The sequence below is a fragment of the Centrocercus urophasianus genome, unplaced genomic scaffold, assembly GCF_019232065.1.
Source record: "Centrocercus urophasianus isolate 14NV4802_14NV808 unplaced genomic scaffold, USGS_Curo_1.0 seq_11, whole genome shotgun sequence".
NCBI lineage: Eukaryota > Metazoa > Chordata > Aves > Galliformes > Phasianidae > Centrocercus > Centrocercus urophasianus.
The window spans coordinates 62,399,620-62,420,538 of NW_024884253.1; the positions used below are offsets into that span (position 1 = coordinate 62,399,620).

Sequence of the window (20,919 nt, forward strand, 5' to 3'; positions counted from 1 at the left end):
TTCATGGGCACAAGAGGTTTTGGTTGCTGTTTGTATCTACTTGGGTGTGGACAAATCCTAATTATTCTTGGCATTAAGTGCAGGCTCCTGAGCAAATGTACAACCATCTCAGCAGGGCTCCTTCTTTTTGGCATAGAACTTGTGCTTTGTTCCAGAAATCTTCTGCAAGTGGTGTTTGTATTCCTAACCTGTTGCAACTGTGGGTTGCTTGTTAAGACAAAAGTGATGAGAAAAGGCATTCTCCTCCCCTCTGGTTCTTTCCTTGAGGTTTTCTCCTCCACTTCCCAGACACAACCCTGCAAGATAGTGCTCTATTCTCTGCTTCTGCTTTATCAGCCCCAGGGGAAACCCTTGGTAAGTGTCTCCTTGGACAGGTCTGTGTTCCTCAGCAATTGATTCTCCTGCCTTGATTCTTAGTAAACAAAGGCACATTCACTCCTCTGGCCCCTTTCTCACACTGTCATTCCTCCCAAGCCTATACACTTGTAAATTTTTATACCAGCATCAATAGCCATGTCTCTCTTTCCTCTCTGTCCAAGAAGCAGGTACAGGTGATGATGATGCAGTTTTGCTTCAAGTTTTTCAAACACGTGAAGAAGTGCATGTTGTTCGTGCTGTCTCGAGCTGCATCCAGGAGAGGATTCAGCTGTGCTGCAGAAAATGTCTCAGGTCAACATGGGTACCGGTATCAACCTGCAGCCTGTACTCTCTATATAGATACAAGCAGTCGCTACAAATCCAAATGAGACTGGGACGTATGCAGTGTTTATAGTAGAAAGGCTGTATTAATTGAAATGACTCAGAGACCTAGTCTTTCTTGGCTACATTTTTGGTGATTCCTTACCTTTTTTGTGATGCTGTGCCCTTTATGGAAAGATTCAAGTGTAAGGACTTGTCGACCTGAACATCCAGGTGTATTTGCCATTGCTCCTAGAAATAATTCACTGTCTTTATATAAACTGAGTCTTTGGAGCTTTATCCATATAAGGATAAAGCTCCAAACGCTGGATTCAAACCCTAATCAGGTCATGAATGAAAATAGATTAGGTGAGGGGAAGACACTCAGATCTAACCAGTCTCTCTTATAACAGGACTTAAAGAAATCCTTCTGGATTCCCTGAGGAGCTCTCAGCTTTCACTAGATGTTGACTTAAGTACCTTGAAACCATCAGCTTTTCTGACTTTTTAACCTCTTTCCATCACAAAAGAGATCCTGTTTGCTTTCTTCTCCCTCCCTTTACCCATCCTTACTGACAGCAAAAAGCAACCCCACAGTTTGACTGTCTTTGTGCAGAGATCAGGGCTGAAATTATGCATGTACAGCAGGTTGTGGCTGAGATGTACAGGCTGTGGGGGAAGCCTGCACAACTCCTAAAGCACACGATGCTTTGCTGCAGCCCTTGCTATTAGTCACCTGCTTGGATGAGCAATAAACTCTCCAGAAGTTTTCAGGCTAAGGAAAGAGAAGTTATTGGGCTGGGACTCTCAGATCCAACAACAGGTGGGTGCAGCGTCATGTTGCTTGTAATTGTTCATAACAGTGGAATTCAAAATTAGCTCTTCTTCACATTCTCTGCCTTCTATCTCTGGATGGAAACAGGGTTGCTCAACTTTAAAAGTGGGACTACAGAAAATGAAGAGAGTTAGGTAAAAAAAATACAAGATTCTGGTTGTGTGTGGGCCAGGATGATCAATATATGATATATGGTTAGAAGCGTATCAGCAATGACACCTCGAAGATAGGGAAGGAGCTGAGGAAATGATGTGGTAACTTTGCTGAGGTGCAGGAGAGGAGGGAGGATTTAGATAAACAGAATGTGGGAAAAAGAGAAATCTATAAGTTATTCACTGAGATATTGGAGGCAAGTATGACAGTGGTATCACAAGATTGTGACAACATGTTGTCAATGTGTCAGTTATATCTCCTGGCTGTAAGTGCCAGTATGTGATGAGGTGAATGGTGCTAACTGCAGTGAGGTGCTGGGAGCCAACCATGGCCCAGGAGATGTATGGTTCTCAGCCCTGCTCTGGGGGAAGGAACAGCTGTCCATTCCTGTGAGACCTAATCATCATGTTTTTCTGCCTGAAATGGTAAGTTTGGCATATTAAATCACCAAGTTAGGTTCACCTTGGCAGGATGTTTTTCCCAATGATGTGTTGCTTATCCTGTATTATCTAATGAGATCAGCCAAAATCAGTGTGGTTGACAAATAACAAAAATGTTGATGAAGAGCTGAAAAACCTGTTCTGCATCAGACCTCCCAGGCATCCTTAGGCAGGAAGAAAGGGCAATCAATGTCAAGTATTTCCAGACCATTGTACTGAGAGCCATTGCTTCTTCACCTTTGAAGATCTCCAAACATATGAAAGCAGTGTTGTTACTTCCTCTATGTGAGAACTTTGTGAAATTGTGGTGTGTATGGTAAGAGCTTTTCAGACCCTTTTCTTACTTAAACAAGAACCTGACTCTGACTCTTGGCTGCAGTGATCAGATTCTTTACGAAGTCCTTTTGCTGATTCAGGTGACTCCTTTTACAGATTGGATGGGATGAGAGAGCCACAGCAATTCACCTTGTGATGAAGGAGAGATACCCAAGATGCTCTTGCTGTTACTCAAATGATTTTCTCCTCTTTTCATACTAAATTTTCTTAGCGGTTACCTATGAAAAGAGTCTGTACAATGCCATTTTTCTTCGTGCATGTCTCTTGTCTTTAGAATGAGAAAATAATGCTTTACTTTTGTTTCTAGCGCTATTGAGAAAGTTAATGGCATATGAAAGTGGAACATTAAGATTTTCTATTTCTTTATTTTTGCTGTAGCCCAGTGCAGATAAGAAAGGAGAAAAAGAGAGTGATACTGTGTGAATTGATTGGTATCGGTCAACCTTTAATTTTGTTTTCTTTGTAGTCTAGTAGCTAGAAAAGCCAGCTTACTTCTCTTTGGCTAATTATGAAGTGAATCTGATTCTATATAAATGATTATTTTTGAGTATATGTACATGGTGTGTGCAGTTGTAATGCTCACATCTTTACAGTAAGGCTGAGGATGTCTTTGCACAGTTACTGAGTGTTATTTGCCTAATTAGAAGGAAAAACAAAGGAAGCTATCAGCTGATGACTTACCCACTTCCTTCTGAAAACAAACCAAGAAAAGACCAACCAAGCAAGTAAAGGAAACATAGGTGCTGATGGCTGTAACATTCTCCTGTGTCCATTCATGCATAGGCAAGAAGAAGAAGTGTAGAGCTGGGGAGAATTATCCCATCCTTACTGAGGTGCACTTGCCAGTGCACTCCTGCACCACCTGAGGCTCAGCAGGAGCCTCCATTTCTTCATGTACTCCCTTTCCCCCCGCCCAGTTTAGTGGGATTACTTACCTGCTAATCTACAGTATTTATTTGTAGGTACCCAAGTCTCTTTTGTTCTCTGGGGTACAAGTAATAATAAAGAAAATTAATACAAAGGATGTTTCTCAGAGCGTTGATCATGCTGCTTACGACTATACTGCTTCTTGAGAAATAGGCTTAACCTACTTTTGCAGAGAAGTCAAAAGAAGATGGTAATGTAGCCACAGAACACATAAGAAACCAAGGGCAGTTGTTAGGGAATAATACAATGAAGCCCTCTCAACTGGCTAATGAGATCTTATGGTGTTTATGTAGGCAGAATTTTAATCATTTTGATCTTGGTCGCAGCCCCTGCCTTGCATCCTTCACCCCCATGTTTTCTTTTTATTGTTGTGTTCAAGAGCATCTCAAAATGCATTTCAATTAATTTGGTGAAAATTGGAATAAAGTAAAAATAACAGTTTTAAAAGGTAGCCAATTTGACACATCATAAACAGCTGGTTTGTCAGGCTTAACAATAGAATGTTGCTAAGACATCAGTGTGAAAGAAGACGCTGTGTATTAAGTTTCTGATGTGTGGATTCATGCTTACAGCTTTCAGAAACCCGACAGCTTTATAAAAAGCATTATAATTTCTGCAGAACAAAGAAAAAAATACTTCAATGCTCTTCTGTGTCAACAAAGAGTGATTTTCAATGCTTTCTCTCAATTCCTAAAAAAAATTTAAAAAAAAATTCCTTTCAAGAAAGCACTGGATTGTGACTAAATACTAGGCTAGACAGAGCTACTAGGAAATCAGCAGAAAAAAAAAAAGGGGTTTCTAGAACTGAGTTGAATTTATTATGATTACAAATTTCTCTAAATTAAAAAATAACACTTCTGGTTCTGAAATTATTCATGGCATGATGCTAATTCACTGAAAACTTCAGCTGTAAAACATCTGGTGGCTGTGCTACAGTGGTGTGGTGAAGGTGTGATATGTCTCCCCTTTATCTGGCTCGTTATGATTTAGAGCATTTGCAGGGCACTTAAGAAACTTCTAGCCATGTTGAACCTGTGCCTGCTGCTGGTCCTGTTATCCTTTGTGTAAACTATCCATAGAGTAGCTTCATCTGTGCAAACCAGACCCTCAGGAGAGGGACAGACCTGCTGACTATGTCAGTGATGGTTTCAATATTAAGATACAAGGTGCAACAACCCTAAAGGGAAGGGCTGAGGAGAGCCTTAAGTCAAAATACTGCCTAGCTCATCACCTCTGGTATTTGCCTGCACTGGGGCAGTCCCAGGAATGAATTCACTTTCTACCAGGCTTCCAGATTTAATGGACCTTATAGGTAATTGCGTGTAGAAGCGTGTACCACGTGTGCCCACCATGGCTGATGCTCTGATAGTGAACTGCCAAGTGGCAATGGGGGCTTGTTCACTCTGGCACAAGGGGGAAACTAACCTAGAACTATCACGACTTGGGTGATTTCCCCAAGCACTGAGCATCACTTCTGATGTTTTTTAGTTTACTACTGAGGTATAGAAGAAACTCAGGCCTTAATTTCCTTTTTTCTTTTTTTTCTTATGAGCACCCTCAAATTGAATGCATTGAATGGAACGTCTTGTCAAATTTACAATTTTTTATATGCCTGTAAAATCCTTTGATCTGATTTGAAGGAACCTGTCTCATCCTTATTGAGCTCTGTTTAAGAATGAGACCGACACATTTAATGCAATTTGATCTCCACCGGTGCCCTCAAATTATTATGGTTCACATGTTGAGCACTGAAGAATCACTCTGCTGTAGACCTGCATCAGCTCCATCTATCCATTTAGCAGAATGGAAATGTCAGAGCCTGCCAAGTCCATTACTGATTTTGAGATACTCCTGTGTCTTCAGCCGGTATTTTCTATAGAAGGGTGCAGTGTTGCCCTGAAATGGGCATTTACACATGGATTGTGGAACCCTGCGTCTCAGTTGAAGAGTATAATCTACTAACACCTGCCTGAACTGGGTGTTTCCTGGGTAATCAAGCAATTTCCATGTAAGTCATTTTGCAGTGTTAGTATTTTCTACTCTATAGACAAATGATATGAAGGACAGAGAATGCTGTAATTTAGCAGAGAGCGGTAATGGGTGAGATTTTCTGTGAACTGCATGTGCAGAGTGATTATTTGTAGGGGATCTCATTTTTTTCAGTATATTTTTCTAACGACTGAATGAAAAGCTGTTGAGTTGACGTGGTTTTGATTAGACTATGTAAATATTTATTTTACTCCAATTGAAAGAACAACTCAAATATCAGCATGTTTGCCTGGATTGATTTTTATTATTTCTGCTTTCTGGGGGAAACATAAATATCTGTGTTCCTTTGCTTCCCCTCCTTTATCCCTACCCAATATCTTCCTATCACTGTTGCTCTCTTTATTGTCCATTGTAGCTCATCACAGTGAATCTCAGTGTTTGATGATGATTAAAAAATATCTATGCTTTTTATTCTGGGCAGAGGAGACATTTGGTCGTTGCGGTTTTATGAGGTACCTACAGGAATATTTTAAAGAAAACATATATAATCCTAAGTTTATGGACGTTGTACTAAACTTCAACTCCTTCTTTTAACAGGCTGTGAAAGAAGAGACCTCTTTTGTAAATCCCAGTAAGACCTCCAGCCTGCAGGACCCTAATGTAAGGTCTGTTGCTTCTTGTCCGTAGGGAAATCAAATAAATACATGATTTAGTAAGCCATTTTCCAATCTTTATTGGACTCAAGAAGTCCATTTACTCATACCCAAGTTGCTGTGTAAAGTTCCTAAGTTCATCAAGCAATGACCCAAGGAGAAGATGTCTAACAGAAAGGGCCTTATCTTTTTCATGAGAATCAGATGTAGCTGAAGAATCAATAAAATCTCAATTCTAAAAGTCAAGATGAGTATCAATATTCAAACAATTGATAAGAGCAAGGTTAATAAAAAATCAAGTCTAGTGATTTTTTTAAGTATGGAAAAGCTTACGCAACAATGTCAATGTTTATAGGCTTTGGATTAGAGAAGTATTAAGCATCCAAGATAGAATATCTTTGTGTTTGTTTTTCTTTCTGACTTCTGCAGGTATTCTAGTTGAAAAGAATAAATAATAAAAATAAAAAAAAAGAGTCAAAATAGTGACTCATTTGCTTATGTCAGGCAGGAGTGACTACTTTGGATATTATGTTTTTTTCTATTTGTAGGGGATATCCATCTTCCTTCTTTGGATGGAGGGGGCTTATTTATTTTATTTAAATATTACTTGAATAGCACAGTGTGCTGTCTTTCAGTGGTTGATTAGAGTGGAGGTTACAGCAAAGGTATTTGGAAATTGCCCCCATCTAAATGTATGGTAGTGCCATCACTTTGGACATCGTTAGTGTCAGGTATGGATTTCTATCATTGCAATCATCACTGTTAATCAGCTGATTATGCTGATGCACATGCTGTATATATATGTTTATGTATATGTACTATATATCTCCAAGTACTAGTTATCTCATTTTTTAAAACTGTAAATTTCTAGTGTTGACTTTTGCAACTAAAAGGCATTTTAGCGTCCTATAGGAAAGGCTGAGTGAGCTAATGAATTACGTTTGACAAAATAAGTTATTTTGAACTCAGAACAAAATGGTGAAAATGTGCCAACCTTTTTTTTTCAAGTGTGTACCCTTCCTAGAAGGTGATAAATTAGCAAGTCTTCCAAAAACATTTCATTCAAAAATTGCTTTCTGATCAGTTTGTACTGGCAGAGATGCTACATTTGCGTAGTAAAAGCAGCTACAGAGAGAAGGATGGTGAGGATAGTTGGCAGTGCTGAGGCAGGAGGGTACACAAGAAGAACCTGGCAAGCAGTGATTTTCCTAATTGCTTGTCCACGGGTCTGCAAAGTCTAGTTGGTATTTCAAAACTCTCATTCTTCTCTACCACTGCCATTTTTAGGCCACTACAACGTTTTCTTAGATTCCCATGAGAAAATTATTTGTGTATGTTACGCAGTGACTTGTTCCTTTGTTTAATAGAAATGAGTTTCACTCATTGTCTTTACCATGAACACCTTTTGCTGAATTGCTGTCAGTTCCAGAAGAAGTTTGGGAGGACCTGGTTCGGATGACAACTAAAGATTTGTTTTCCTAACTGACCTTTGTTGACCTTCTGCATAACATAGAAGAGGAAGACCTTTCTATTTCCCATTTTGTGATAGATTCTCTTCTTCATCATACTGAGTTGTAAATGAGTTGTGTGCTGTGTGAGGTGATATACTATTCAGTGTAAGGAAGGTTGGCAACCTGGCTGCAAAGCTCATTTTGCTTTTTTCTTTTGCGTATATCCAAGTTTATGAGCTCATAACAACAACTCGGAAGGTCTCAGTATGCAGCAGTCTGGTGTAGACGTGTCTAATATTTGTATCTAGTTTATGTCAAGCATTATTTCCTCCACAGTCAGTTGTGACAAATGAAATTGTATTGTTTTATTGCTTTGCGCCTGTGTTCTGGAGGTGCAAATATACAAGTAATCAATGCTCAGAAACAGACTCATTTTAACAGCCTGCATTCATAATCTGAAGAATAATGCAAACAAAATACATTGCCTAACCAATTCTCTTTCTCATTCAATTGGCTCCCTGTTCTGCAAGGACATGCACGTGCCTGCATACAGCCAGTGTGTGTGACCTATTTGCCAACAATGTCCTATGTAATCTCTGTTTTGAAGACTTGGATAGACAAAAAAGAGACTGCTTTGCTAAGAATTGCATGCGAGTATGGGCAAGGGTCAGTTAGTACTAGCTAGACAAGTCACCTAGGAAGTTTTCAGTGCATTATTTGAGAAAGATATAAATATCCTTTGTAAAACAGCCCTCTTCAAGAAACATGATTTCCATGCAGGTACCCTTGAGGACATTCTTGTGTGTGTCTGTGCCTATAGACAACATCTGTGAAAATGTTGAATTCTTCATATAGAGAGGGAGCAGAACGTGAGGAAGAAGGGCAGTTTTGTTTGATTAAAAAATGATGCTCTCTTTGCTACTACCTTGTTCTCTCACCCATTGCCAGTCTAAAGATTCCACTTGTAATGATTTAACTGCTTAGATATGGCCTGCAATCCCCCTGAGCAATTATTTTAGCATCTGCCATGGCAAACTCAATTTGACTAACAATTGCCATAGTTCTTCATGGAATTAGTTCTGGTTCATCTAGCAATTACTCATGTATATGGGTGGAATAACCATTTTTGCTACAAGCAGGTCTCCAGTCATTTTGTTGGGCACTGCGTCAGAAGGGTGTAAAATGTTGTGCTTATGCTAAGCCATCGTGTATCTGTTGGCTTATTCACCCTTGTTCTGTGTCTGTTGGAAAGCTGCATATCCTTCCATACCAAGGTCATCACATATGGGCAGAAAAAGAAACATGCCTGATGTTGAAATGGCAGTAGTTTTACCAGTTTCAGGAGGACAAGGCTTATGAAATTCATTCTGTCAGTAGATGCACAGGCTGGAAATAGAACATGTATCTCCTAATTTTCCTTGTAATACCTAACATGTAGACATCACATTAAGGCTCAGGAAGATGTGGGTCCACAGAATGGTATAGTCCTCTCTCCTTCCTACTTCTGGAAGCTACTTGTTTTTATGGCTCTCTCCTTTGGAATTTTTTTTTTTTTTTTTTTTTTTTCCCCAAACTCTTCTAGTTGCTGGTTCCCATTCAGTGAGGGAAAAGCTGGTGGCTCAGTCAACCCAATACATGCTACAGTGTCCCAGCTTATGCCCTCTTCATTCTGCAATTGAGGCCAAAATAGCACACTATGAATTGAAACATAGTCATGCATCTCCTTTGCTGACTCTGCTGCTTTTTGCTTTGCTGATGAAAAGCAGGGCAGCAGATATGCCACAGCAGTGGCAGTGCTTTAGCTGGATCCATCCATGCTGCACATGACAGAACCCTCAGTTGAAAAAAGTCAAATGAGAGCAATGAATACGAGAGGAATTTCAAAAGGAGACTAAATAAGGGAGCTTTGAGTTATCTTGATAAGGCACAGAAATCCTGCTAAGAAAAGTTAGAATTGTCCTTGTTACAGGTCTGTTGCAACAGACTTGAAAGCACATGTTTTCATCAACACCCAAATAATACATAAAGTGAAATACAGCTGGAACATAAGAAATTTGAGCAAGGCAGAGCATTATGCCATGTTACATAAAAGAAAAAAATACCTGGAAAAACAGGTTATTTATTTATGCCCTTGCATATTTTATTTTATATACTGCCTATATCAATTCAGGAAGAAATTCAGCTAGCTTGCAATTACCACCTTGCATAGTGAGGAAGGTTTTCTTAGAGCAGGTTGCAAAAATATGCTTGTGTGAACACTGGTCTAGTATGGAATTAGCTGTGCCAGTCACTTTGCAGTTGGTTTTTTGTTTTTTTTTTTTTTAATAGTTCTTTTGAGATGTCTTGTATATGAGAGTTAAGTACAATCTCATTTTAATCCTTCAAGTCTGGAGCAAATTTGATGAGAAGTTGCAAATTAATGCTTCCTGCTCATGTTCTCTGGCTTCATTTACTCCATAGAACTGGGAAGGCTAAGAAGAAGCTGTGGTAGTTTTTGTATGCTCTTAGAAATTCGGCAATTTGGAAAAGTCGTTTAGAGAACAACACCCTATGGGAAGGGCCCAATGTGCAGCTCCCCAGGTGAAGGGAAGCAAGGATCCTGTCAGTCCCTTTCATGTACCAACACGAGGAATTTGTCTTCCATGAGAGCTAAAAAAGTCTTTCTGACAGAACATTTTCTTCTTTAGTTTCATGAGAGAAGGATCTGTCATTATATTGATTGGACCAGAAGGGATTTTGAGGAAGTATCAAAGGTATTGCCTTTCTGTTGGAAAATTCCCTGCACTCTGCCACCTAACTCAGTGTCCAGATTGAAGGAGAAGAGCTCAGGGAGAACTTTCTGATATCTAACGTAATTCAGGTCAGAGACTACTGCAGGTTCTTATGTATAGTTTTGGAAAGGTTCTTATCACCTTCCTCCATTTGGATTTTATTATTTGATTCTTTTAGCCTTGACTGATCAGGGTTCAGGCTGTCTGCCAGAAAGTTTGTATAATGTATCTAAATATTGCAGAAAATGTAAAAATTGTTGTCATGCACTTGATTGCTATCTCAGGTCACTCTTTCCTCCTGATCAGAGCCTGTCCCATCTTGTGAGATTTCTCAACTGCAACATTATCAAGGCAATGTGAATCACATAGTCACCTCTTCACCTTTTTATAAACCTCACCTACTTCATAGTGAAAGGATGGGCTGCTAGACAGATAACGTCCTGAACTTCCTTTTGATAAAATTTCTGCTTAATTGCCAGCCTACTTGATCTGTTAAATGCAATAAACATATGACTACTCACAGAACCTCATCAGGAGAATTCCTTTTGTGATTCCTCTCCTTGTTCAGTGTTTTGCCAGACAGAAGAACAATCCATACAACTTCCCCAATGTCTGTGCGTGAACCTCTCCCGAAAACTCTTTTAAGTATCTATTTTTCTGTCTGGCTATGACCACCTGGATACACCTATAGTGTGTATGTGTGAGTGTATATGCACACATTCATATACACTGAGATTGGCTATATTTAACTTAAAGGTCTACGTACCTCTTGTTTTGTTCTCTTCTTCAAATAGCTAAATATAATTCCTGGTATCACTCTGGTGCACTCATTTCAGGAATTTCAGCGTGTGGAGAATTAGGCTGATTTAGTATGGAATTAGGAACTGCTGATACTTTGGAACAGATCAGAATACCAGCTCCCATCATGTGTAGCCTGTTTACCAAGCCTAACTTTCATCTTGGGTCATGCCAGTGAAAATGTTAAAGGATACCTGAAGTTGAGTAAAGTTTGATAAGCAGTTGAAGTCAAATGTGTAAGATGTGAATCCCGGTGACAAATTTGCTGATAATGTGCTTTTCTTTCATGGTTACCTGTAGTTCAGGAAAGTTTAGAGACGTTACGTTTCTGGTGATATGGTTGAAGGTCTTCAAGAGCTGCTCAAAACAGCTTGAAACAGGTCCATCCCTAACACAAGATCAGGTCAGCTGTGATTTTGTATTGCTGAATTTTGAAATCCTATAAAGTTGAAGATTATGCAGCAAATTACTCATGCAAATTGCTGATCACACATTTAAATGCAAGTTCCTGTATTTCTGAGGTAGATGCCCAAGTTGTCAGCAAAGAGCCGCCTTCATCTGAAGTCCTCTCATTTTCTGATCAGTTACGACAGTTGTTGTCACTGTTGTGATTTGCTACTGTGCTCCATGTGGTACATTTATGGACTGCAGTGTTTGTTTTCCCTTATAACGTGCTTTTGGATTGTTACCAGCTCTGGCATGCTTTACATCCCACATGGTTCAGGATTTGTCTGTGGATTTCTTTCTGTTTAGGCCAACTGCTGCACCACTCTTTGTTGATCCTTGTTATCCAAATTATCTCATCTTTCATACGATTGCATAGGATTGTGGGAGTAGGTATAAGCACCAGCTGGTGCTTTGTGCATTCATTTATTCCAATTTTCTTTGTAAATCTTTCAATCCAAAACCAAATTACACTGTTACATTAAGACTAATTACATTAGAAGCTGCTCAACATGTAATATAAAATTAAATGTTATCTCACAGCTTGATGATGCTGCGCACCGGAAAAGAAGGGTGGAAAATATTAAATTAAATCAAGTTGTACAAGCTACAGATGAATGAAGAGGAGTAGTCTTAAGCACTCTTCAGAGCAGGGGAAGCTTTGCTCATGCAAATTGTCAGAATGAGATTTCTCTGCAATGGCTTATGCTTCTGATGTGTACTAGGCTATGAGATTAGCTGCTTTTCAGCGTGACATGGCTATGTCCTACACCATTTCTTACTGAAAAGATGATAGCTCTTACATAAACCGTATGTATAAATGTATCATCAAAGGCAATATGTCACACCAACTATTTGGGGCCTTCTTGTGCTTTTCCCTTCCTGCTTTTCCTTTTCTATTCAAGACTTCAAGACCCAAAACCCAAATTTCATTTAGGAATTTCATAGACAAGCTGTGATCCACAGAGCTCTGTTGGTCACTGTATCTAAGAACAAATCTTACAAAACTGTCAAATGACTTCAGATCTGTAGTCCAGGGCTTTGACCATGGGTAGTTTCTAAGTAGGTAGTTTCTAAGCATCACAGAGCTGAAGTTCTAGGTCATCCAGTGAGAGCTGTGGAAGATGATGTCCATGTTGGCATTTGGAAGCTAAGAGTATGCAAATCACCTGGACCATTATGGGCAACTTCTATCAAGTCAAAGAATTCATTTCCCTGAACTAATAGGTGTGTACAAAAGAACACTTCAGCCAACATTGAAGATGATAAAAAAAATTATGTGCTTGGTCTCCCTGACATGGACTTCAGTGAATACAAGTGGGTTTTTTTTCCATAGAATCACAACAGACTTAATTCAATGAGGCAGAGTTGAATTTATTTTTTTTTAATTTATAAATAAATATCTCCTTCTAAATGTATTATGAAATGCTTTTGGAAAACTAAACATGTTATATATATGTTGACTTTTTCTTAAAGAAATCAAAAGCTGATTTTTCATTAAGCCTTCCTCTTAAAAAAAAAAAAAAAAAAAAAAAAAAAAGTCATTTTCTAACATAACTTTCAACCAGCTTTACCAAACCCAAACGAAATAGCTAAATGCATATCACCTTAGTCTCACTCCAGTGGACAATCTTAATGGATCATCTACTCTGATGTTTTTCAAGACAGAACAAGGATGCTTAACCAGTGATTTCTGCATCAATTTCATAATTCAAATGGAATTCTTGCATACCATTTCCCTGCCAGTCTGCATTAATGACTGCAGATAGGACATCTACGTATGTATTTTGACTTCACTGCTGATGTTAAAGACCTCTGTCTTGTTGCCTGAAGTCAGAAGATGATGAATTACATTCTTTATCTCAGAACTACAGATAAAGGAGTAGTACTCAGACCTTCCAGCTGAGGCAAAATTGGTGAAATACCCCAGTTAAGCTATAAGAAAAAAAAAAACAAAAAAAACCCACAACTTTATTCTGAAAATGTGATTCTGGCAATAGCTTTCAAATGTCCAGATAATCTTCTTGGGGGCTAAACATTTCTTCTGGAAAAAGCTGGCCTGTCAGAGTGAAGGGACGCATATTCTTAGCTTCAGATGGCCATATCTTTTGGAAAAGAAACAACTATGAAACCCTTAGAGGGCAGTCTGAGAAAAGATTGGTTTATGTGCTTGCTTTACCTTTTAAGCTACATCACTGATACATAAGAGAAGGCATCTATCAAATACTTCTCCTCGTTTCGTTTTTCCTTCTTTTTTCTCCTCAAGATTTCACAATGATGTTACTACTCAAAGGAATCTGTGAAGGCAAAAATCAACCAGTATTTTATTTTTCCCATAAATTGGCATGCAAATACAAGTCAACTTTTATGCAGGTGGTTGTATCCTTGCAAACCATGGAACTGTTGACCTCTGCCTCTTGTCTTAGAATTTTGATCTCTGTGGCTCTGTTGAAGTCTGCTTTTTTGAATTTCTCAGCAGCTCTGTTTTGGGGGTCTTTCTTTAGGACTTAGTTGGCTCAGCAAGGCATGCTGTGCTGGGGCTTTCGGTGCAGAGGTAGCTAGTGCTGCATGCTGACATCAGTCCTGATAATGTCATTCTCACCAGGAGGTGATATGTTTCTATGTGAGGTGCCAAGTCCTAAGTAACTCCATCTTAGTTCAGTGCCTTCATTTTTGTGCTGGGGTGGCTAGTTACTGTTATGAGAGAAAAGGATACTTATGAATTAATGACACTGAAATTGAACTTTATAAAGGAATTATAATATATTGCACTTTTTTTTTTTTCTTTGAAGTCTATGTTATCTTGAACTCCAACATTTCAGGTTTTGTTCGGACTTGCAGAATTTACTGCACATGGGGCCATACACTATAAATAGTCGTATTGCACATAATGTCTCTCTTTAAAGAGGTAAAATTGCAGCAAGGTTTCTCTTCAAGAAGCCTACCTTTTTACTTAAGGTAATAGATTCTGGCTGTAGAATTCAAAAGATAACAATAGAAGCCATTCTTCTTTCAAGTTGCTTCTTTTTCAGGAATACCAGTGAGATAGATGAGGCTCCAAGCTTATCAAGCTCAGCACTTCTTGCATCTGGTGTATGAAGTCAGGGTAGCAATGGTTTAGAATTGAGGAAGTGCACTTGGGGAAAGCATACAGTGGAGATGAAAAAGGAGTTGTTAGGGATATTTTAGGCTGGTGTTGGAAGGACTACACTAGCAAGGTTTTAATGAGGGTGAGAATCAATCTCTGCAGCAGGTAGAAGCAGTCTAACATTCCATCTTGTGCTCATGGTAGAATAGGTTCAGCCAGCCTTCTCGGATGGAGGCATTGCCACTGCTGCTTTTCTTTCCAAGGTCACATCACACCAGCTAACCTGCAGCTGCTGGAAATGTGCCATTAAGTGGTACTCAGGTCTCTCTCAGAGACCTGATAAATACCATCAGCAGATAGTCGCTGCACCCAGCCTCAAACAAAAAATGTTTACAATAAGAGAGTTTTTTTCTCTTAAAATTGTATGGTTTTTGTAGGATAAATGAGTGGAATGCTTCACCGGTGTGATACAAAAGACAAGTAAAGTTTATCTGAGTAGTTGCAATCTCTTGTAAAGAAGGTGTGTCCTGTGGTGCTGCATCTTGGCTTTTTCTTTAATTGTTCACTCAAACATGTACAACATTCAAAGGGAGATAAAAAGATTTTGGATTAGAGAATAGGTCACTCGGTTCTTGATCACCTTTAATCACAGCTGAGTGAAATTTTTCATGGGAACCTTTTTATAAGGGAAAGTCAGACAAAATGTCCAAACTTTTCACATATTTAAATCAGTTTCCTTTCTGTTTTTCGTAGTGATTATAAACCGCTTGAGCTACAAAATGTTTTTTTTAAAGAAAAAAACAGAATTTGAGGGCTAAGATAACTGTTTCAAAAGTCCCACCTCCTCCCCCTTTTTAAAGATTGTAATCCCAGGGAATTGAAGGAGGTATACAGACTTTGTAAAATGAACTTTTCTGAAGGAACTGAAATGGTCATTTCAGTTTTTAGTTTTTATTAAAATATCTGATTTACTTTCATCACAGATTATAATACTATCTTCAGAAATTTGGAGCGGCAATGAACTAGAATTAGATTTGTTACTGTGCTGTTTCCCGAGTACCTTGATAGTATGAGTGCGTTGCTCATTATAATTTTTAAGCACCTTTTTCAGTGTAGTTGATATCACTGTTTCTGCTCCTGCTTCCTTCAGTTGGTGAGAGAGGTGTAGCTTTTGAAACTATCAGCATGGGAAGTTATTGGAGAATTGTAGGAACTGCTCACTCAGGGCAACAATTTTATCTGATATCTTTCTGAACTTATGAGCTGAAAATAATGGAATTATACACATTGACACCCCTTGAGGATTTGACCATCAGATCCAGTCATTAAAAAGGTCTTCACATATTTATCCTACTTATGTCAAAACTTGAAATGAAAATCACTTTGGATAACACTAGCTTACATTTTTTTCAGTTGTCAGAAGCTACTTTTGATTTAGCACAAACTGTCTAAAGAGCAGTCTAACTGGAGCAATCATCCATTCCAAAAGCCTGACTTGAAAATGTTGTTCGGGGCTTCCATCATGATGTTGATTCACAGATTTGCAGATCAGATGTAATGACTTAGGGATTTTTAAGAAAAGGCGGTTTGGGCTCTTTTTTATTCTTAACTACCAGCCTTGGAAACTCAGTAAGGAGTCTGAAAATTAGGCTGGATTGTTATTCATTAATCTGACCCTGAAAATGGGAGGGAATGAGCTCAAAGAGGGTAGATTTAGGTTAGATGGAAGAAAAAAATCTTTTACAGTGAGGGTGGTGAGGCAGTGGTACAGGTTGCCCAGAGATGTGGTTGATGCCCCATCTCTGGAAACTTTCAAGGTGAGGCAGGATCAGGCCCAGGGCAACCTCATCCAGCTGTGGTGTCCCTGTTTGTTGCAGGGGGGTTAGACTGGACACCTTCAAAGGCCCCTTCCAACTCTTAGGATTCTGTGTTTCTAATGAGATTTGAATTGTGTTGCAATCTGTACTGGTTTCTTGAAATTAATGGGATCAAAAAGCAGGAAAACACTTGACCTAAGTTTTTGCAGGAGAAGTGGAACTAGTTGCATCTTGTTTATGATTTGCATGTCCTTAGTACTCTTGCAGAATTCTTTCATCTTACAATATGTATGCAGTGACAAAGAAACATACAGGAAACCTGAAAATATAGTCTGAAGGCTATGCCTTCCTGATGTGCTCAGTTGTAGCTGGAGAACAGGTTCAGAAGTTATCAGATAATTAATACATTTATAAGCCCACATCAGCATCAGAGGGATCTGCAATCTTGAAGATTATTGTGTTTATCTTCTTATGACTTTAGAAGACTGATTTGCAAGTGAACTTAAAAAATTCAACGCAAACGCATAATTTTAGAGACAAGGTTGAATCACTTCACACCCCAGTTGTGGTATATCCTTCAGTGCATGAGTAGTCCCACTGGCTAGCAATAAGGCTACTTATGTACTTAATATAGTATCTGACTTCAGATTAGATTGCAGAAAACAGCCCATAGGTTATTTGTAAATCAAGACTTTGAATTTGCTCCTTCAATATTTGGCATATTTATTATGTTTATAGCATTTCTAATACACATGCAGTGTATTTAATCATAATGTGCTGCTTCAAATAAAAGTAGTATTTAAGATAGTTCATTTCTCTTCGTGTCTCTTAAGTTCATGACAGAAAATGTTTCTTCCCAAGATCATGAAAATCTTGTATCCGAGTCTTAGTCAACTCTAAGAATAAATGGTTGAGGAGCAGATCCTTTTACATGGGTCTCCTCATTCCCATTTCTGATCTTTGCTGGAGCTCTGCAGTTGTATTTCACATTCGTGAGCACCTGAAACATATTTCAGTTTTGCATTTATTTCTAATAAGTATATATTTTTGGATCAAATCCATTAGTTAATTTCCCTTGAACTGTTCTTTCCGATACAGTTTTTACCCAAAGTTAAACATTATCCTTCAATTTTGAGCATAACAGGTTTTGCAGTCCATAAAATTAATTTTTGCTAAAAGCTTTTTGCGTAAAAATATTTCTGACATGACTGAATAGCTGGGCCATTATTAAAATGTTGTCTTTTGGAAACAGCAACACTTCCACATGGGCTTTCACATAGGTTCTGTATTTTTAATCAGCTACTGCTTTTATAAAAGGCATGCAGTGCACAGGAGAGTGGATTCACATGTCCTTTTCTGTTCATGCACACTGGCCTGTGGACTATAAATGGAACAAAAGGATGAACTTCAATGAGCACTTGTGAATTTGCAAGATAAACATGTGTTGATGAGTTAGAACTTTGTTAACATGCCTGAAGTAGTTTAAATAAAGACTGTGTCACATATATTTTTCTTGTTATTTTTAGAAGTCCAGCTCCAGTGCGACCTGAAAATACGCCATCATCTGGCCCTCCAGAAAAGCAGGAAATTAAAGTTTCTCGTGTGAGGAAGTTAACAAGACAGTACAGCTTGTGAGTAACATATAACACTATCTTCATGTTTTTGCCTGGTACAGCTGTAAAAGAAGGAGATGCTAATTATTGCTCTAGCTATGCTTTCTGAAAGACATGAGTGCAATTACATGATAATGATCTTAGGCTGATACCATTCCTTTCATCTCTGAGAATCTTAAAGCTTTTAATACTTGGTGAATTTGCCATCTCTCTGCAGTTACTAACTTCTGATGTGCAGCCCCTTTGCTTTTTTTTGGAGCTTATTGATTAGAAATTAAAAATCTCTTTTCCACATGAAATGTCAAAGACCTGGTGTGAGTTGGAGAAGGCTGCTCTATCTGCTTCATTACAATCCCATTTGCAAAATGAGGGAAACAGTCCTTAGCTGCTGGGTGTTCAAGCTGTGTTCAGCCATTCCCTCTGGAAAGAGTGAGTGTTCTCTCTCTGTCTCTCTGTAATTTTGTCACATGCGGAAGTTACTGAGCGTGCTACAGCTGTGGCAGCTAAGTTAGGTCTCTTATTCCTGGCAGGAGTAATCTGTGCCTACAGAGATTTGGCATCCCATTTACACCCAATTCATCTAATGTTAGAGTCTAGGGATAAACATGGAAATTAGTGTGTTGATTTGTCCTTCACATGAACCATCAAAACCATCAGATGGTTCAGGTCATTGGAAACTAGAGGATTGAACAGAGTGGAAAACCAAAAAAGAATAAAAAAGAAAAGAAATAAAAAAGAGTATTGGCATAAATTTACTAATAGAAGAATGGAGAAAAAAAGTTATATATGCTTTCTCTGCGGAACTGTTAGTACGTATAGTAATTGAACATTCTAGTGCCACTAAATATATAGCACAATCAGCAAGATTTCCTCCCATCCCAAAGGTTTCTAGTAAATGTCAATATGTAATTATTTTCTGTCTCATTGTCAATAATGCTGGCTTTTGATATGGAACAAAAATAACGACCTACGTCACTAAAACTGAAAAATTATTTAGGAGAAGAAACAGAAGAATGAATCAAATTGAGGGTAGAAGCTAAAGAAGCATCTAGCCAAATCTTTACTTGTTCAAGAAACCAAGGCTAACATATGAGAGTGCAGCCACAGCTTGGTAAGCAGACCATGACAAAGCTCATTTACGGTGCATTAGCCAGTATGGTTTGGAAATGAGACCAGAAATGGGAATTGACCACTCAGGATGGGAAGAGAACTCAGATTCCCATCCTATCTTGCTAATTCTGAAGGTAATGCATGACAGTTAACTTGACAGCATTTCCTAGGAGTGGTTTCTCAAGGTCTGAAAGCCTGTTTACTCACTATGCCCAGCAGACCTCAAGCACCAGTAGGCTTTTTCTTGGATGATACACCATTTCTACTATCCTGTTTTCTACAAGCCAGGAGAAGGAAGTCCCCTACATATTCAACATGCTTCTGATTTGTTGGATTTTTATATAATGCAGGGATTTTTACATAGTAAGAGAAATGGCTGTGACACTGAGAGGATCAATTATGCTATGCTGTGCACGTAGCAGATAATGAACAGAGCATGATAGCTGATGCTCCTCTTTGAGCACACTAATGTGCAGACCTATTGCAGGCATAGTCACAGGTTTTGTATGCATACTTGGAAGATTGTTTGATTTGAGCTTTAACCTACAGGAATTGTTAAACTTGATTCTCCAGTACTACTAGATGCCAAAAAAAAAAAAGAGAGCAAGATTATGCCATGTAGACAATTTTGAGTTACAGATACTTCAGTGACACTATGTATGCCAAAACAGAAGATTTGCCATGGGACTAATAAAGTAAAGTAGTAGGATAAGCTAGTTTTGAGAATAGCAAGAGAGTTAGAAATCAGTGATAAACTGTCTGAGAAAAAAAAATTTCTCCAGAGTAGGGTGGGACTGCAAAAGCTGTATTTACCTGTAAATAGAAAGTGACCACTAAAAGAGGCTAAATGTTGGTAATTGGACATAGAATAATGAAAATAAATATGTCAGGGTAGGCAATGAAGACAACTAGTGCTCAAACTTTTAGCTAGCATGTTGATAGCTTGGTAACTGATAAGACTAAAGCCTAACACTTTAGCTTGCAGATCTGAAGAAGCCGTTCTGAACTGGCAAGTTCTTGACAATTTTTCAATTCCTTATATGCAATAGAACAGCTTTACCCAGCAAGGATGGAGAAGGTGCCAATGTGTTCCTACTGAGTGTAGGGAGCAAGAGCTGAGAAAATGTCAGCTACATGTTTCTGAAAGAGAGATTAAATAGGTCAACAACCAAAATTTGGCTTGTTAAGAAAATGCATACTTAGTAGGTCCAAAAGATTTTTGCATTCTCTTTCCAGAATGCCAACAATGTATTGTATATGCTCTGGTGATAATTTCTAGCCTTTCCCAGAAGAAATAAAAAATGAACCATGAAAAAGATAATATTAATGGCCATACCTTTTTATCATAATAAGAAAACATAATGTTGTCAGCCAAACAATCCATCACAGGTCTGGATACTCTGTATGTAATGTAGTTTTGAAATGTTGTTTTGCACATCATGCTGACTTCAGGTAACACTAAACCAAATTCTGCTAGTGTCTGTCAAACTGGGATGGCAGGGTTCTGTGCACTGAGACTACTTAATTGGTAGTTAAAATGTATGCCATCTTCTGAGCAGAAAAGAAGTCATTTTTCCCCATGCTTTAAACTGTCAAACTGTAGTCTTTCCTTTTCACATGTCATTCCCACTACTAAAGGTTCTGTAGGCCAGATTGCAACTGCTTATTTCTGTGCAATTCCAATTAGCAACTGGAAAAATTCTGACCCTGGGCCAACTGATACCAATGATTTGTAGCCAAATCAAAAGTAGATGAAGGTAATATATTCTCTGTTTCTCATTTAGTGGTGAGGTTAGGTGAGATGGAAAGAACTCAG

The 20,919-nt window shown here is 38.5% G+C and overlaps 1 protein-coding gene across 2 annotated transcripts in view; it reads left to right on the forward strand.

Moving 5' to 3' along the window:
- LOC122155263 (band 4.1-like protein 4B) overlaps nucleotides 1-20,919 on the forward strand; it is a 69,518-nt gene that overhangs the window by 18,146 nt on the left and 30,453 nt on the right. For both annotated transcript variants that reach the window (XM_042809102.1, XM_042809103.1), the window contains exons 4-5: nucleotides 5,956-6,023; nucleotides 17,907-18,011. In XM_042809102.1, coding sequence (XP_042665036.1) covers nucleotides 5,956-6,023; nucleotides 17,907-18,011 — 173 coding nt within the window. The remainder of the gene's footprint in view (nucleotides 1-5,955; nucleotides 6,024-17,906; nucleotides 18,012-20,919) is intronic.